The sequence below is a fragment of the Periplaneta americana genome, chromosome 15 (genome assembly GCF_040183065.1).
Source record: "Periplaneta americana isolate PAMFEO1 chromosome 15, P.americana_PAMFEO1_priV1, whole genome shotgun sequence".
NCBI classification, from domain to species: domain Eukaryota; kingdom Metazoa; phylum Arthropoda; class Insecta; order Blattodea; family Blattidae; genus Periplaneta; species Periplaneta americana.
In genome coordinates this window covers 67,604,563-67,622,788 of record NC_091131.1, presented here as the reverse complement: position 1 = coordinate 67,622,788, position 18,226 = coordinate 67,604,563, and the positions used below count along the sequence as shown (strand labels likewise).

Below are 18,226 nucleotides of genomic sequence, written 5' to 3'. Positions count from 1 at the left end.
TACACAGTAACGTATATATTATGCAAATCTAGTCTTTCAGGTGAAGCTCCCTGTAAAGCACAGACATCTTGTTTATCGTCCTTTTTGTCAGCACATATTTCTTATTGTCGAATCTTATTTTCAATGTGTCCTTGATTTAATACCATCATGCATCTGAACTGTTGCTTTCCTCATCATAGAATTAATAGTATATTTAAAATCTCTTCCTTGTGTGTACAGAACTTGTTACAATGGATTCTTCGAAAAAATGGTTCTGCAACTCAACTCTTAGAGCAGCCTCGTGAGTAAAAAAAAAAAAAAAAAAAATAAAAAAAAAAAAAAATAAAAAAAAAAAAAAATAAAATAAAAAATAGAATGTAAACATAATGACAACAGGTAACTTCGATCCATGAATGCTACAATTGATTATTGGTCCAGCATGATATATAGTGGACGAAATGAAATGCCATCATGGTATAAGCCTTTAAGGAAACCAGTCAGCTGCGAGCCTCTACATTCTCTTGAGTTTATGGCTCTGTTTACACTCGTTATAGATCCTGCTTCTACTTGGCTGTGAAACGACGTATTTTTATTTGCAATACTTTGCAAATACGTTTTTTCGAGGAAGAGTCTTCGAAAATTCTGTTGTCGATTATCCGATTTTATTATGCCGGATAAGGCAACAATATATTCGTAAAAAATTTAACGAAACAGACTGTTCAAAATGAGAAGCATGAAGTGAATAAACAGATTTTAATGGAGGAAATAGGTTTTTGACTAGAACAAAGCCCTTGAAAATTTTTGTACCTCAGTTCATCATGCCACTAAATTGTTGAAGTTAAAACCATATAAAACCTGTGTAGTACTTTTGCTCCCAGATGATCAAGCTAAGACGAAGGAAAATATCCGATGAGAAATGTGAAACATAAATCAAAACGAACTATAGAAAGTGTCAGAATATGCTGAAGAGATGTGAAGCATGCTTGATTGCAGAATGTCACAATTTCCAGCATTTGCAACAATTAAATAAACTTTTTTATTTTAATTTATCTTGCTGTAAATTACGATCACAGTTTGATGAGAGGCAGACCACCTCTATAGCATATGGAGACTGCTAGACCTTCGATTGAGAGTGTCATTTCTTCTCATCCACCCTGTACAAGACCGCATCCAACTACACCTCCTTACGTTACATCTTATAAGAGCAGTAAGGAAACTCAAAAGCTATAATCTCGAAAATTACGGCCCATTTGACGTGATTTTTTTGGATGGGTATTTTGTTCGTCTTTGTAACTTGGCCTCATAAATGTTCAACAAAATCGGTATCTGGAACATTGTGGACTCTTCGTGTGAGAACTTCATTCCAACCCCTCTCCCCCTTTATTTTTATTTCACCATTTATGTGCTATCATCATGCAATCAATTCTGAATGCCCTCTGTAGTTCCAAAGTGTGTTTATTATTTATGTACAGGCTTCACATTTTTTCCCAGTATTACATAAAACTATGTACAAAAGACGACATCTGAATTTTCTGATATTCTTGGGTACATGCATAAGAACAGAAAACTACTTAAAAAAATAACATGTGAAATCGGACAATAATTCGTTCAGTAGATCATTCGTATTAAACTGTTTTGCCTTCAATATGAAATGTTATTTACGCTCAGACCCTGAATGTTATGTACTTCTTGTCTGTCTCTAGTAGACCTTCGATGCTCAGAAAATATTTTCAGTTCTTCACATATACATAATTAACTGGTACAGTTGACATAACACAACACCACATAATCTTGCAGGATTGGTAGATCATCTGTTGTATAGATGTTAACATAACTTCATACAGCCATGTTGGTTGTGTTTATGTGATATTTTTTTCATTAGGTTTTACAGTGTCCAAGGACATATTCCTGCACCCATTTTCAGGATTCTTTAGCCTTCTCTATTCTCCCATGCGGCATCTTGCAATCCTTTTTCTCTGATAGTTCTAATTATTCCTTGTGTCCACGTCAGTTTTGGTCTTTTCCTGTTGGGATCCATTCATACACCTTCAGCAATCTATCTTCTATATTTTTTTAGTAGGTTATTTTACGACACTTTATCAACATCTTAGGTTATTTAGCGTCTGAATGAGATGGAGGCGATAATGCCGGTGAAATGAGTTCAGGGTCAGCACCGATAGTTACTCAGCATTTGCTCATATTGGGTTGAGGGAAAACCCTGGAAAAAACCTCAACCGGGAATCGAATCCGGGCCACCTGGTTTCATGGCCAGACACGCTATCTGTTACTCCACAGGTGTGGGTACCTTCAATGACCTATGTTCTAATTTTAAATTTCGAAGTTGATCACACTTCTGGTTTGTTGCGGGAAATGTAACTGCCACCAATTGATTCTTTACATGAGTTTCAGTTATAAAAATTTGTTTATGAACAACATATAGTTTTCGGGGAAAAAAGGTGATATGGGTGGTCTGAAACACCAAGAGCTTATTTATTATTTGTTTCTGTTGTGATATCTTTATCACATAGAAAATGCTATTTAATTTTGAAATTTCTGATCTTCCTTTGTTAATTGTTCCACTTATATAATCATCTTGGTTATTTTTACTCCTCAATATGTGTATTCATCATAATGATTCATGTTTCGTTTTCTGTTTTGAAAAATTAAATCTTTTGAATCTGCACTTATTGCCATGTAATGTGTTTTCGTAAGATTTATGTTCATACCTATTTCCCATATTCCTCTATAAATTTCCTTGTCATATACTCCAGTTCTTCAAATTCTTCTGCAATATTACTATTGATCATTAGCAAATAGCAATGAATATGAGGTGTTCAGAGCTAAAGTGGATCAAGTCTATGAGACGTAGTTTTTAGATAATAAGACAAAGCTTACTTGCTCTAACAGTTGTGATGTTAATTGATGCAATGCTTTGGTGACTTGATCCATTATGACTCAGGACATTGTAAACAAATAATCTGAGCCAAAAGTGACTGGTGTCACCACCTACCAGCGGAAGCTTGGAATTAAGACTTGATCCATTACTGCTTGGAAAATATCCAACTTCAGATAATCAGAAAATGAATTAAGCTCAATTTATGAAAATTTGTGACTTGATCCACTTTAGCTCTGAACGCCTGATATATATTGTCATCTGTTAGTAAAAATCCCAATTATGAGCTTTTCTTTTTCCAAACTGCTAGAGCATTTTGAAGATATATTTAAAAAACAAGTGGGTAATAGGAAACATCTTGTTATAGGCCTTTAGTAATGTAGAATCCAGATGAAATCTTATTGTGCATTTTAATTTTTGTTTAAGATTTGTCGTACAGGTTTTTAATAGCTGAGATAATGGTATTGTTTATTTTACAATGTTTTAAGGTTTCTCGTAATTTGGTGAATGGTACACTATCGGAAGCTTTTTCTAAATCAACAAACAACAGATGTAAGGGTTGTTCGAAAGTAATTCTTTTTTCAATGAGGTGTTTCACACAGAATATGTGGTGAACAGACTTCCAGGTCTGAAACCTGCTTGTTCTGTCGTTTTTAATACTCTATATTCTCTTCTAAAAAGTATCTTAATATCTTCATGTACCTGCAATTTAAAATGCTTGTTACACTGATACCTCTATAATTCTTGCTATTATGCTATATTTTTATGTAATATTTCTGATGTAAAAAATGTAATGAAGCATTTGTTTGTCATCTGTTTTGTTATTGACGTTATTGTTAGATTAATGGGATTGAGAATATTTTTATATGATGGTAGTTAGGTAAATATGTAGCGCAACATAACAGTAGTCAAGTTGTTTTCATAACAAATTAGATTTGCTCAGTGTAAATACAGGAATATGATCAAACTTATGATAATGTACAAAAAACTGTGCCATTCTAATGTTATAGTTCTGTAGAATGGAAAATGATAAGACTAGAATAATGTTTTTAATGCTAATGAAATGTGAGTTTATATGGCAGGAGGGAAGAGGGACAAGTGTCTCCTCTTTCTCCAATGTTTGCTCTAATTGTATAATAATTATTGTTAATCTGCTGACATATGTTTAATAACATATATTTTATTATTCAGACAGCAGTACATATATTAAAAAAAGTAAGGTTTTTACTTTATAATGGTCTTTTTTTTCTAGTGGCCTCCTTCCCCCAGAAATATTTGTTACAGTTAATGTCACCAATGTGTATGGCATCCATTAAACATAATATTCAAGAAGTTTCAATCCAATGCTGGTAGAGAAATACCCAGTAAACTAAAATAGGGATAAAATACCTCTACAATCGATGTTGAAAATCCACAACTTCAGTCACCCTTGGTAGCATAGTTGGTATAGCACTGGTCTTCTATGCTCGAGGCTGCGGGTTCGATCCTGGCCAAGGTCAATGGTATTTAAGTGTGTTTAAATGCGACATGCTCATGTCAGTAGATTTACTGGCATGTAAAAGAACTCCTGCGGGACAAAATTCCGGCACACCGGCAATGCTGATATAACCTCTGCAGTTGCAGGCGTCGTTAAATAAACCATAATCCCCCCCCCCCCTCTTACAACTTCATTCTCTGCCTCTTAATTGCTATTTTTACTTAAAATTAGTCTGAAACTATTTTGGGACATAATTCAAGCTACTGTTCCCAACCAGACATAGATTCATTCATTCATAGTTTTCTGCCTAAGAGCATATCTTTCACTGCAAACCCAGCATTCTCCAATCTTCCATCTTTTCTGCTTTCCTCTTAGTCTCCTCATATGATCCATATATCTTAATGTTGTCTATCATCTAGCATCTTCTTCTGCCTCTAACTTTTCTCCTGTTCACCATTTCTTCCAGTGCATCTTTCAGTAGGCAGTTTCTTCTTTTTCTCTTCCTGATCAGTTTCAGCATCATTCTTTCCTCATCTATTCTTTCTAGTACAGCTTCATTTCTTATTATTATTTTTTTCCCCCCATTTTATACACTCCATTCTTCTCCAAATTCACATTTCAAATGCTTCTAGTTGTTTCTCTTTACTTCATCATAATGTCCTGTTTCCATTCCATATAATGCCACACTCCACACGAAGCATTTCACTAGTCTTTTTTAGTTCTTTTTCCAAATGTCCGCAATAAGTGCTCATTTTTCCATCAAAAGCTCCTTTGCCATTGCTATCCTTTTGACTTTCTGGCTGCAGGTCATGTTACTATTTATTGTCGGTATCCACTAAGTATTTGAAGCTGTCCATTTGTTCTACTGCCTCATTTCGAATTCGCACATTTACCTTCTTTATTATTTTCCAATAACATGGACTTCGTCTTGTTTGCATTTATCTTCATCCCATACTCTCACAGTTGTCATTTAGATCCAGTAGGATACCCCTTAGTATCGTATTTTCTGTTAACAATGCCATATCCTCAGTAAATCTTATTCACCTTATTCTTCTTCTATCATCTCTCCAATTTTCTGAGAAAGCTTTTCAGATAGATATAATAAAATATTTGCGTAAGAAAAATGAAGATTGAATTTTTTTTTCCTTTTCACAATGAATAACATCATTTATTACTTGAGGATCACTAGGATGAAAGGGACAGATTTTCATGTAACATTAATGCAATATCTTAATGCTTATGGCATATTTATAGGAACATGTTATATGTAATTGAAAAAATAAAGACTGATCTATTCAAACATTTTTAAACAATAACCCAAGAACTTGTAATACTTCTCCTAATTTTACAGACTTCCAACTACTTATTACAGCTAAACTGTAAAAGATGGACCAGAACATATTTTGAGTGATATACATTAATAAATGCGACCGTTTCAAAAATGAATCCATTTTGATCCATCTTTTACGATTTGGGAGTTAGAATCATTTTTGTTTGGCATACGAAACTGCTATGCTGAGAAGAGAATGCAGTAGCTGTAACAGTCGTAAGCATTTCAAGTCATACACAGATAAACAGGAAGCATTTGCGCAGAATATATGAGACTTTTATGAAAAGAAAACATGACAAGAAAGATAAATCCCTCTCTGGGAATGCCACTGATGTAACTAATAAAACGACAAATATTTTGAATGCTGTAATGTACAGTCTTAGAAACAATTGTTGATGGTGCACAGATATTTTCAAAATTCCAGAAAGAAGGCATTGCACATGATCAGAGTACAAGCAAACAGGTTCACAAACAAACCACTAGTTAAGGTAATAACATACATTCTGTTTCATTGTATGTCGTTCCTAAGTAGCTAGAACATGTGTCAGGGAAAAGAATTGAACATAAATAAGTAATCTGATGAAGACTGTAAATGAAACAAAACAAAAGAGAGGAAAACAATTTCAAGGAATGCATTACAGCAGGATCGAACATGCCACTGACTGCATGGGAAATACGCTCTCTCTTCACTAGACTAAAACTGTGTATGATAGAAATGGTCTGTATGAAGTGATGCAATAGTCAGGACTTTTAAATCGTAGTGATTTGATTTTAAATTATACTTCTCTTCTCGTCTATTTGGTAGTTTCCTGTTCAAACAGTAAATTTAACTGGCTTAGTTTCTGTTATGAGTGTACAGAGGCAAGATGTTGAATTTTCCTTCTTTTAGGTCTACTACTACTTTGATGGAATAACTTCCTGGATTTCCTTAGAGATGAAGTGGATAGGGTAGATACAGCTTGTTTTCCTAGCGAGAATTGCGTCATATACTGATTTAGAAGATTTTATTTAATTTTTTTTTTCAATAAATGAAAATAATACAAAATTTTCTTTACTTCTATGAATCTGCTTCCGCTGACAACTGAAATTAACTACAAAATCCTTCAGATTCCATTTGAAACAATTTTCTACACCTTCAGAACATTCTTGTATTTCTTATTTTTGTCTTTATATAGTTAGTGTTTCTTTTTCTTGAATCTTCGATTCTAATTCTCCAAATAGCTGTAACCGTGTGATAACCAGTTGCGCACTGACTTCTGTAATGTAAAATAACTAAGTAAGATGCAAGAATGTGCAAATAATTTGATAGTTGCCGTAAACTAGAGGTCTTACACTACATTTTAGTACAATTTAGATCATGATGCAGTATGTTAAAAGTCTCGTCAAAGACATTGAATGTGAAATAATTGTTAAGTTTCTTATAGTAGTAATGTTATTAAAATTATTGAGTATCTATTGTAAATAATTAATGAAACTACTTAAAATATTAATTTTCAAACTTTCTGCTACATGCTTTATATCAGAATACCACAATAAACACTCAGATAACATAAATACAACCACAGACATCCACCCTCTAAACAACTCTGCTAGATGATGTTAACAACACATGTGGAGTTACCTCAGATTGGGGGATGCATTACTAGTGCAAGCCGTTTAGGGACAGTTACTTGTGAATAATATACACAATGTCAGGCATTTGACAGTAAATTCATTTGACCTCTTGCACTTCAATATTTTTCAAAGATATTGTCATGGTCAGCCACTGAAGTACAGATGTTGAGGTGTTCCGAATCCATTTCTTGGTTTAAGTTGCACAATGGACAGTTAGGGGACTGATATATTCCAATTCTATGCAGGTGTTTGGCCAAACAGTCATGGCCTGTTGCCAGTCTAAATGCAACTACAGACGATTTGCGTATGCTGTCTTTGTCATCTTCATTTATGTTTCGTAGTTTTATGTAGTACAGTTTGAAATATTGTCGCATATACATGAAACTTTGTAGGTTAAAAAAAATTGTGTATCCTAATCTTTTTTAACAATGGTTAATGTATAACATGCTCTGAATCCTTGAATAGGCTACTGCAAGTATTTTTTAAATGTGTTATGTAGAGAAATATGCTTCCTAAGAGGACATGTAAAATATATTGCATGTAGCATTATTGTATAATTGTGGACACCCCCTCCCTCTCTTTATGAATGTGCTCTTCGTACTACTTCTTATATTAATACTTACACTCATTCCAGAATGAGAAGCAAGGTAGTACAGTATCATGTTACTAACTCTTCAATTTTTTTTTTTAATAGCATAGAATATATTTTTATTGAACATTGTTGGTTGAATCTGTCCATTATCTTAATGTATATCTGTGAATACATTTTTTTTGCATTATAGACAAAACTAAGAAACTTACTCTGCAACAGAGGCTGCTGGTAAAATGCTTGCTTTGTCCTGTAAAGTTGTGTACTTTTATTATGGTTTATAAATATACAACAGGCTAGTTAGTAGGCTGAATTATATATTTGTTAAACTTTTAATTTCGCAGTTATGTTTTCTTTTCTGATAAGGATGGCACATTTCGATAAACAATCATGTTAAGACCAGGAAACTTCAGTGTTCCCAGAGTAAAACAATCATGTTATGACCAGGAAATTTCATTGTTCCCCAAGTAATAATTAAAAGACAGCTTTCATAAAACCATTAACAGTACTGCTGTGTTATTGAGATACTTTGCTTCCATGATTGTGTTGTCTTGATCACCTTTCCCTGTTTTATTGTGAATAGATATGGTGTCCAGGAGTTGGAGTAAATAATGTTTCTTGTATTAGAGAGTAGGGACAACTTGGGCTTGTTATTGTGTAATTGGCTAGGTGAACATGCACTTTGTATAACGGAGTGCTTTCTGTTCCCGGTGGCCGCCCGCCCGGCGATGGTCGGGCGTGCGTGGACGGGTCTCCTCCTTCACTTGGAAACATCTGAACGAACCACAGCCAGCAAGGATCTAGCTCAGACGTCGTACTTTATGGCGTCGAACAGGTGGTGCACTTAGTTCACGTCACTGCACCCCAACATCTGCCCTGCTGAACCACAAACGCATGAGGCAGTTGTTCAGCTGGACAGAACTTGGGGTGTGGTCCTTACTAAAAAATGCATGTTCTCTCTTAATTTCTAATTTGTTTCAGGTATTTCAGTAACTCGTAACATTATAAAGGTTGTGCAGTACGAAAGAAGTTAGGCCACACAAATACTGCAATAGGGAAGACGCACATTTTGATGGGGGTCAGGTAAGCTGCCTGACCCTCTGCATCCAAGTGCGTCTTCCTGGTGTTTGTGTGGTATCTGCATTGCAATAACTGAGAGTTTCCCCTTGTTGCAGCCTGCACCTGACCACCATGTGTCTGCAGTACAAACCGACAGTTGTCGCATGTTTCTGCATCCATCTTGCCTGCAAGTGGTCCAACTGGGAGGTGAGTGCTTAAGAGTTATTGGATGACTTCCGTATCCAGTGCAAATTTAACAAATTCATTACTATCCAAAACAATAATTGTGAGAAGTTTTGGACCAGTAGTGTGTGGTGGATGATTAATACAGAAATGGTAAATAAGAAAACATTACTAGTAATACTTATGTAATACTTCTTCATAATCACATCAATGTTGTATTAAATATTACTCATATAACTACAAATGAACTTAATATATGAAAGTACAGCATTCTCTACATTAAAGAAAAGTTCATCCATTACAGAAATTATGAAAAAATTGTTAGTGTTTTGTGTCCGCAATATTGTAATAATAATAATTTATTATTATTATTATTATTATTATTATTATTATTATTATTATTATTATTATTATGGAAGAAGAAAAAGAAGAAAGTTAATATTGAATTCAGTGTATCTTTGATGTATTTTTCCTACAATGCCACAAAGTTTGGGCTTTTTGTTATTTCATGTTAGATGATAAGGAAAATTACCTTGCCATATTCTTTTTCTTTTATCCTCTGCAGAAATTTGATAATATAAAGAGTGGATCTCAAATCATAAGTAAAAACACAATGGATTTTCAATTTGTAAAGTTTTACAAGTTTACAAATTTTGGCACACACTGTTATATAAAGTTCTAGTTTCCTTAGGTTAGATGAATGACAAATAATCAAGATTCACCATTAGAAGTTTTCTTAAGTTATGATTTGAATGATATTTATTAACTATTATTAAAAAATCAGGACACTTATGAAATCTTTTAAACTTATTTAAATTGAGATATGTAAACAGAAAGACCATATAATTTATAAAGTAATGAGATTTAATGTCACGTCACGAAACTTTTTCCCAATTTTATTGTTCGGTTTCAGTTGCTCTGGTCATGTTTATTTCGAAATATGACAGATCAGAGTTGTTCTTGTGTGAGTTAATGAGGTTTTTTCTTGCAATAATAATTTTGTCTGCAGATGCGAAATGGTCTTACTCACTGCTATATGAATGCAATTAGAAGTCATTGAGTTTCTGATGCTGCAGTTTGTCTTCATCCTGGAAGTTTATTAAAAAATCTGAAGAGACCAATTCCCTAGCAAATCTAGTATACCAAAATCTGTATAACATGTGCAGATGTTCAATAGGTCCAGGAAATGAGTGATAATTCTCAATAACAAACATGTAGAGCGAGAAAATTTGCCATGGTGCTGGCACCTTCCTTTTTTGTAGATTGCATGCTGCCCTCCACACATTATCTTGCTTAAACTGCATTGCCCATTTGAATCCAGCTAGATTGACTCTATCGCTGGCACTGAGTCAGCTTCCATCAAGCTCTGCATGTTGAATGGCTTTAGGAATGTTGATGGCGTGCTTGGTGTGATTGCGAGGAACCCTTTGTTGCACATGCTGCATCTCGCCAACTACACCAGGCACCGGCAGGCGGGCAGTACTCTCAAGCAGTAACACCCAGCGGCATTGTGCAGTAATTGAACTGCTAAGTGGCCAGGCATGCATTCTTTCTACCTGTATTTAGTAGTATATCGAAATGATAGCCATCCATATCTTGGATTTAAAATATTGGCATCCTAATCACTTCAAATGAACAAAAAATAAAATGTAAATTAATGTTCGAAAAATACATAATGAAATTTTAAAAAAAAAATTATAATATTCTGCAACAAGATGTGGTAGCTATCAAAACGATAAAAATTTATTGAAAATAAATAATATACATTGAATATTATAAAGATGAATAGAGATGGTGATTGATGATGTTCAATGAAGATTTTAAAATGGTTGATGCAAATGTCTGAAGAGTCTTTTCAGGAACCTTTAATTTTCTGAGGATCTCCAATGTAAATTTGGGAATTGTTCCTCGCGCACCAAACATAAGTGCAAAGACATTCCAATCTTGAATATTATATTTATGACTGAGATCATCACAGCATGGATGGTAAATAGCGCGCTTCTCTTCATGTACCTGCTTTGATTGATCTTCATTAATTTCAAACCTTACTGTTGGGTCAAGAATGAGACCAGTTTTTTTATTTCAGTCAATTATTATGTCAGCACGCCATGTAGATCCTTCTGTAGAAATACATTGAACTTCCTCATATATTTTGTATTCACCATGTTCCATTTATCTTCCGTAAAATTAATTTAATGGCATTTATTTCCTTACCTTAAGACATAAGATGTTCAAAATGACTTTAATACAACACTCATACTGGCGAACAAGATGCTGAAATACGCAATCCAATTCCTGCCTTGAAATGCTGGAGATCACGGCCCGAATATTTTCTTGATGTTCCTCCAATGTATGAGGATTATTCACATACACTTTGTTTTAACAAACCCCAAAGATAAAAGTCGCTTGGTGGTAAACACAATGATAAATTTAAACTTAAACAGAGTACAGTTCACCAAACACATTCACACCTTACAGAAGACAAATTAACACTAATTGCATGCTGGGTCGCACAACACCACTGGGTTTTCCCACTTGAAATACCAGCCTATCCGCCTGCCTTCCTGCCGCCGCAAAACACCGCTTGGTTTTCCTGCTATAGAGAACAGTCTATTGCCAGCCATAATCAGGGTTGCATCTTAAGTTGAAGGCACTGTACTATGGCAAAGAAGCTGCAATGCCTGACCAACCATCCCAAGGGACATGGCATGTGGACACTCACATGAGCTCCTGATCCTGCGCCTTGCTGTAGTCAAAGACTATCTCGCTAAATGTTGCATCTTGTAATTTGTGGATGATGACCTCACAAGCAGAGGAAAGTTGGTGGGTGACTTGGCTGTGTCTTTTGAATCCCAGAGGCCTTGGCTTGCTTCCTAAGTGCAGCTTGTTGGTCTTTGCATTGTGTTTCTTGGGCATCTTTGAAATCTTAGCCTTTGGAACTACTACTTCAGTCTAAATGTAGGGTTTTCTTTTGATGCAATATGCATCTGATAGTGCTGCTCTCTAGTTATGAACTGAGGTGCCGATTAATGTATCGAAAAAAAAAATTCCGAAATTCAAAACATAAAGTGTGTACAAAAGTTGCCTTATAGTCTCTACTATATGCAGTAAAAGACAAGGTCTGTAATTACATTTTTTACCGAGGTGCAGGAGGTCTAAAATTTAGCTTATAAAATAAAATTGGCATATTTGGGACTAAGAGGGATGACGTTACAGGAGAATGGAGAAAGTTACATAAAACAGAACTGCACACATTGTATTCTTTGCCTATCATAATTAGAAACACTAAATCCAGACATTTGAGATGGGCAGGGCATGTAGCACATATGGGTGAATCCAGAAATACGTATAGTGTGTTAATTAGGAAACCTGACGGAAAAAGACCTTTTGGGAGGCTGAAACGTAGATGGGAAGATAATATTAAAATGGATTTTGAGGGAGGTGGGATATGATGGTGGGGACTGGATTAATCTTGCTCAGGATACGGACTGATGGCAGGCTTATGTGAGGGTGGCAATGAACCTTCAGGTTCTGTAAAAGCCATGTGTAAGTAAGTAGGCCTAATTGGTCAAATTTACTCTCCTCACCTCCATGCTGATGCCCTCTGGGATCGTTTAAGATGCGAAAGAGAGAGTAGTTTGTGGAAAGCAATGGGAAGCTACTGCATTTATCTTTCCTAAGAAAAACTTCAAACTGAGAGGAAGAGAGATAATAGGAAAGATTGGAGAATGCTGTGTTTACAGTGAAAGACCTGCCATTTCGCTCAACATTATATATGTATAATATAGGAGTTTCTTTTAAAATTTCAAAGAGGGGAGTGAGGGGGTGAAATCTAAAATGTGGTGGTATGTAATGCATTACATGTGACGATGAAGCCATCAGCAATTGAGCCTTCCAATATTTGGACACAATGTCACTTTCTGATGAGAGATCAGGGCAGGAATTAAGATGTTCTCTGTCTGTGATATCTTGGGAATCACAGAACATGTGTGCAGATTGGAGAACAGGTGATTTTTGGCTTGTGGAGATGGTGAGCCAGTATTTATTCCAAACAGGGTTACCACTGATATTCTGGGAGCATTAGTGATCCATTCCAGATTCTTGTCGAGTGACTTCCAACTTTACTGCAGTCTTTACTATCTTTTCATTTAATATTCTCGTCTTACTTTGGATGTAGTTTTTAATTGTGGAATATGAGATATTCTTCTTTACAGTCTATAGGATATTATATCCTTTCTTTGTGAGTTGGTCTGCTGTTTCATTCCCTACTATCCCGCAGTGAGATGGACTTCATTGTAGAGCTAAATGCTTGCTGATATTCTGTAGCTGATAAATGAGTCTGCAGCATTCTCTTGTATTTATGGTATTTGACTTTATAATTGCTTGTATGACAGCTTTGTTGAACTTGTTCTGATCATTAGATTTTCAAGGGAGCATTTGATATTTTCTACCGTACTATTGAAATTTGTTGTTAGTGGCCCAGTATGACTATAGAATGAAAATAATGAGCATATTCTGCCAGCTCCTGCTCCACTTTCAAAATCTGTCAATGATTCACCTGTAAATTGTAATTAACCCTGGTTTTAAACTTTCCCCTCAATATCTAAATTGATGTGTTTTTGGTTTTAATTTAATTTAATTTAAATAAATAGTTACGTAGACTGGGAAGATTTTAAATGAAAGCCCTGTATAATCCCAGTCAGTGAATCTACTCAACATCCTCATTCTCACTTTCCTCACTGCTACCTTTTGTTTTGTGATCATAGATTTTGTTGACTTCAATCATAATCATGTTGCATAGGAAAATTGGAACAGTATATTGACTTATTAAACATTTTTTTTTTTTTTTTTTTTTTTTGTCTGTAGAACTCCTACAGAACTACTTGTTGACAGTCTGTTTTTAATTTTAGTTTTGTTTAAATTAATTGTGGAAAACACTCGTACTGTAGCACATTACCGGTATGTGGAAAAATTTTTACATGATATAAAAGTTTAAGTAATAGAGGAAACATAGGCTTTCCATGATCATTTTTCAGGGACCTAACTCAATTCCAGTAATGCTCAAAATTTGATTTTGAATCTACTTGTATCTCAGTGCTCATTAAAAGCATCCGTTCTGTGTCTTGTTATGTTATAATCATTTTCTCCTACAACCCTAGGGAAGTTAATTGCTAATTCTATTATTGACTGCTGTTTTCTTTCAGGATTCAGAATTTCCATATGTTTAATTGTGTTTCTCCAAACTGAAATCTTGTATGTATTTTATGTAACAATTATGTAAAAAATTCCAAGTATGTATTTCTAACTTTTTTAGCTCACTTTGTCGGATATTTTGATTGACTTTGTGATAATATTGACTTCAAGAAATGCTATCACCTCAACACTCAGATCGATCTCTTCCAATGGAACCATATTCTCAGAATCTTTGTAATTTATTTCCTTATTATTGAAATTTTTTTTCAGGTAGACTTTATAAAAATTTGCAAAATAGTACTGTAAACTGCTTTTGCTTTCGAATATAATTAACATAAATATTTTGGATTGTTCTGACTGCATCTCTCGATTCAAATCTATTTCACACAAAGTAACACACAGTTTAGAAATAATAAATACATTTTGTTGAACACATTTTTTTTTTTTTTATTTTAGGGAAAATAGAATTAGCAGTTTCACAATTCTTTTCACTGACTTCAGAGGTGAAAAATAACAGTAAAGGATTCCACCCCCCCCCCTCTCCACCACAAGAATTAAAGATAATCATCTGGTTTAGAAGGGTTATAATAACTTATAGAGTTTAGTGTTACAAATTACATGAAATTACTTTTTGGAATGTTGTTGTTTTCTAATGCCAGGCGTTTGACAATAAAGTCATTTGACCTTTTGCACTCCAATATTTTTCAAAGATATTATCATGACCAGCCACTGAAGCACAGATTTTGAGGTGTTCCGAATCCATTTCTTGGTTTGAGTTGCACAATGGACAGTTAGGGGACTGATATATTCCAATTCTATGCAGGTGTTTGGCCAAACAATCATGGCCTGTTGCCAATCTAAATGCAGCTACAGACGATTTTCATGGTAAATCGGGAATTAACTGTGGATTTTGATGCATAGAATTCCATTTTTTCCCTTGGGATTGTGTTATCAAATTTTGGAATGTACTGAGAAAAAAAAAGTATCTCTGTCACTAGATTTTCAGTTAATTTCTTGCATGCATAGTAAATAAAAAGTGCAATTGAATGGTATATACATTTAAACACAAATGTGGAATTTCACACTTTAGTAGGGTGCTCAATTAATTGTTATTCGCCATCATAACATTTGCATCATATATTGCCTAAGCTATGTAAATGGTAATGAACATACCTAATTCTGAAAAACTGTAGATAAGGATTCTAAAGTTGCTGAAGGTATAAATAACATGTAGTAGAAATAAGTAAGTGTGCTGATATTGTGAAAAATGTAATTGGCCATGTTAATAATGAACAATTGTGGGGAAAATCCAAGAAAAACAATTATGTTTTCTGTAATTGTCTTCTATTTTTTGGAAATACTTCAGACACCACTACTTGACCTGCAGTCAACTCAAACCTGAAACCACTATAATGTTGGCATGTTTAGACTTCTGAATTCTGCTGCAGAACTATTTTATTGTTATAACTATTGTTATAAGAGACTTCCATTGTCGAACATACAAGGAAGTTAGCAGGTCTTTGGACTTGTATTACTTTGATACAACGGAGCTGTACATGAAACCTGGAGCTGAAGATTAATTATGACTGCATGGCAAGTGTTGCCACGATATCGATTTTCAAAGCATCTTTTCTGCCTTGAAAGCATGTTTCCTTCAAACGTGGTGGGAATATAATGGTGAAGCAGTGTGCAGCCTCGCCCGTTCTTCTACTACGTGATGACGTCACGCGGGAAGCATTGCAGACTTTCTTGCAGCTTGCTAGCTTAGCTTAGCTCAGCTCAGCTCAGCTCCGTAAGGTTTTGGAAGTGGGGTAGGTTAATTGATTATGAATACCAAGAAGCTGTATTAACTAATCCCTTCCCTACTAACGTCTTGTGATGCGCTCCCAAAGCATAGCCGTCTAGACATGACGTCTTTGTGACCATGTGACTTTTATTTACAGTTTTCATTCAAGCTGTCAAATGCAGTTTTTTCAAGCTGTCTATTTAGAGGGTTGTTGTATGTTGTAAAACGATCTTTCGTGAAGAAGAGGAGTTATTTTCCTCTAAATATACGCGAAAGGTTTTCCAGAATTCTAACTGTTTTAATAAAAGTGCATTGAAGTTCTATCCTGCATTCCAAGTGGAATGAACAAAGTTTAAGAAAGAGAATCAGAATCGAGGTCTTGTAAGAGTTATTGGCAGTAAAGTGACATGACAGAAAAGGTCTGTCTACGAAGCACAACTTCCACATGGCCAACATAAAGGAAAAAAGGGTAACAATGAAGGGGAATAAACAGTGGTGAAACTGAAGGGCGTAATAGAGTACAATAACGTTATGTTGTGGGTTGACTGTCAGGTCAGCGTCAGAATGAAGTCTTATATCCCTTCTCCATTATGGGAAAATACGTAAAAAAACTACAGAAATGTTTCTTCAATATAATGTTTATGGTACTTTTCAGCTTTTCAATGTCTACGTAATTGCATGTAAGACCGTGAAGGGAAGCAAACCCAGGAAGGAAAGGATCTATACAAATCTTCAACTTGACCTGGAAGCAGGCATTCTATAGAGGGTTACGACGACAATATTACAAGCAAACTGTTGGGCTTATTCCCCCCCCCCTCCCATCATATACCTACCACCCACAGAAAAAGAAGCCAGCGAGAACCTGCAAAGTTTGTAAATCTCACAAGAAATGTTTTGTACTGGAGTCTTTCGAAACTTGACATACTGTTCAAACTGTTACCAAATTATGAGTATAATATCACAATTTGTAGTAAAAGACCAATGTTTATTGCAAACGACCTCCACCTGCCTTTCAATGCCACTTACCGCACACCACCAATTCACTGTCTGCGCGTGGAGATTTAAATAGAGATTCCATGCAATAAATTCGTCCTTTTAAATCTTACTGCATGAACTTAAAGGTAGCAACAAGCAAACTTTAGAAAAGAGTCAGTAATGAACATTTGTTAAAGGCAGGTGTCGAATTAATTACGTTCATTCTGGTGTACTGCTTTCTTTAGAAGATATCTTAAGTTCATGGACTTAACTCGGTTTGATCCATTCAGGGTGATGGAAAGAATACGTTCTGAATCAGACCTTCGATTTCAGGCTGGCTTTAAAGAGGCTGAAAATGTGAATTGCAACAAATGTCAAGTGTAGCATGATGAAGTGTCCCTAAAAGAAGGCAAATTCGAAAAAAAAAACGCATTTTCGATAAAATGTGGACTTCACGCGTTTTGATTCCGAGCTCCTCAAATACGTTCAATAAAGTTTCATCGTCAACATTTTTACATTACTTAAAAAAAAAAAAACACATCAGTTTTTCATTCCAGTGTTTCTGCTTATTTCTTTTAGTAAAATGCTCCTGCACACAATTTTAATATCTGAATATTTTTTACACAAATTAAGTCCACAATTTCCACATCTGACATTAATTTTCGTAATGTGAACGGCTTTCTTGTACTTGAAATAGACCTTGATTCACCCTCACTAACCACTTCTGTATTATCTTCCTCACTACCACTTTCTTTCTTCAACTCCGCCGGTAAATCAATTTCCAATAGCACTATAATATCACTTTCACCCAAAACATTAAAGCTGCTATTATCCACAAAACAACTCATGTCTATGTTCTGTATCCCTGACTACAACTAGATTTGAATAAACACCAATAAAGAAAGAACATATTTACCAACTCAAGTTTCTACACTGCAAGTAAATGGTAAAGTGGAGAATTGAAACAGTAAACGACTTTAACGGCATTACAAACAGTTACAACAATGGACAAAAATCACAGAATTCAAACTAGAAAATGTTTAAAAGTGTAGGTCATATGAAATGCCAAGGGTGGGTAAAATCTGTCCACTAACAAATACTTCAAATTATTAGTCTGCTATATTTGAAATCTGAAACAGAACACATGT

General features: G+C 34.9%; 1 protein-coding gene across 4 annotated transcripts in view; it reads left to right on the top strand.

Annotated features, from left to right (window-relative positions):
• CycT (Cyclin T) overlaps positions 1-18,226 on the top strand; it is a 49,932-nt gene that overhangs the window by 14,472 nt on the left and 17,234 nt on the right. For 3 of the 4 annotated variants that reach the window (XR_011336155.1, XM_069847594.1, XM_069847596.1), the window contains exons 4-5: positions 8,672-8,717; positions 9,058-9,148. Coding sequence is in view for 3 of the 4 variants with exons in the window: in XM_069847594.1 (XP_069703695.1) it covers positions 8,672-8,717; positions 9,058-9,148 (137 nt within the window). In the remaining variant the exon portion in view is untranslated. The remainder of the gene's footprint in view (positions 1-8,671; positions 8,718-9,057; positions 9,149-18,226) is intronic. The other variant, XM_069847597.1, reaches the window with a different exon arrangement.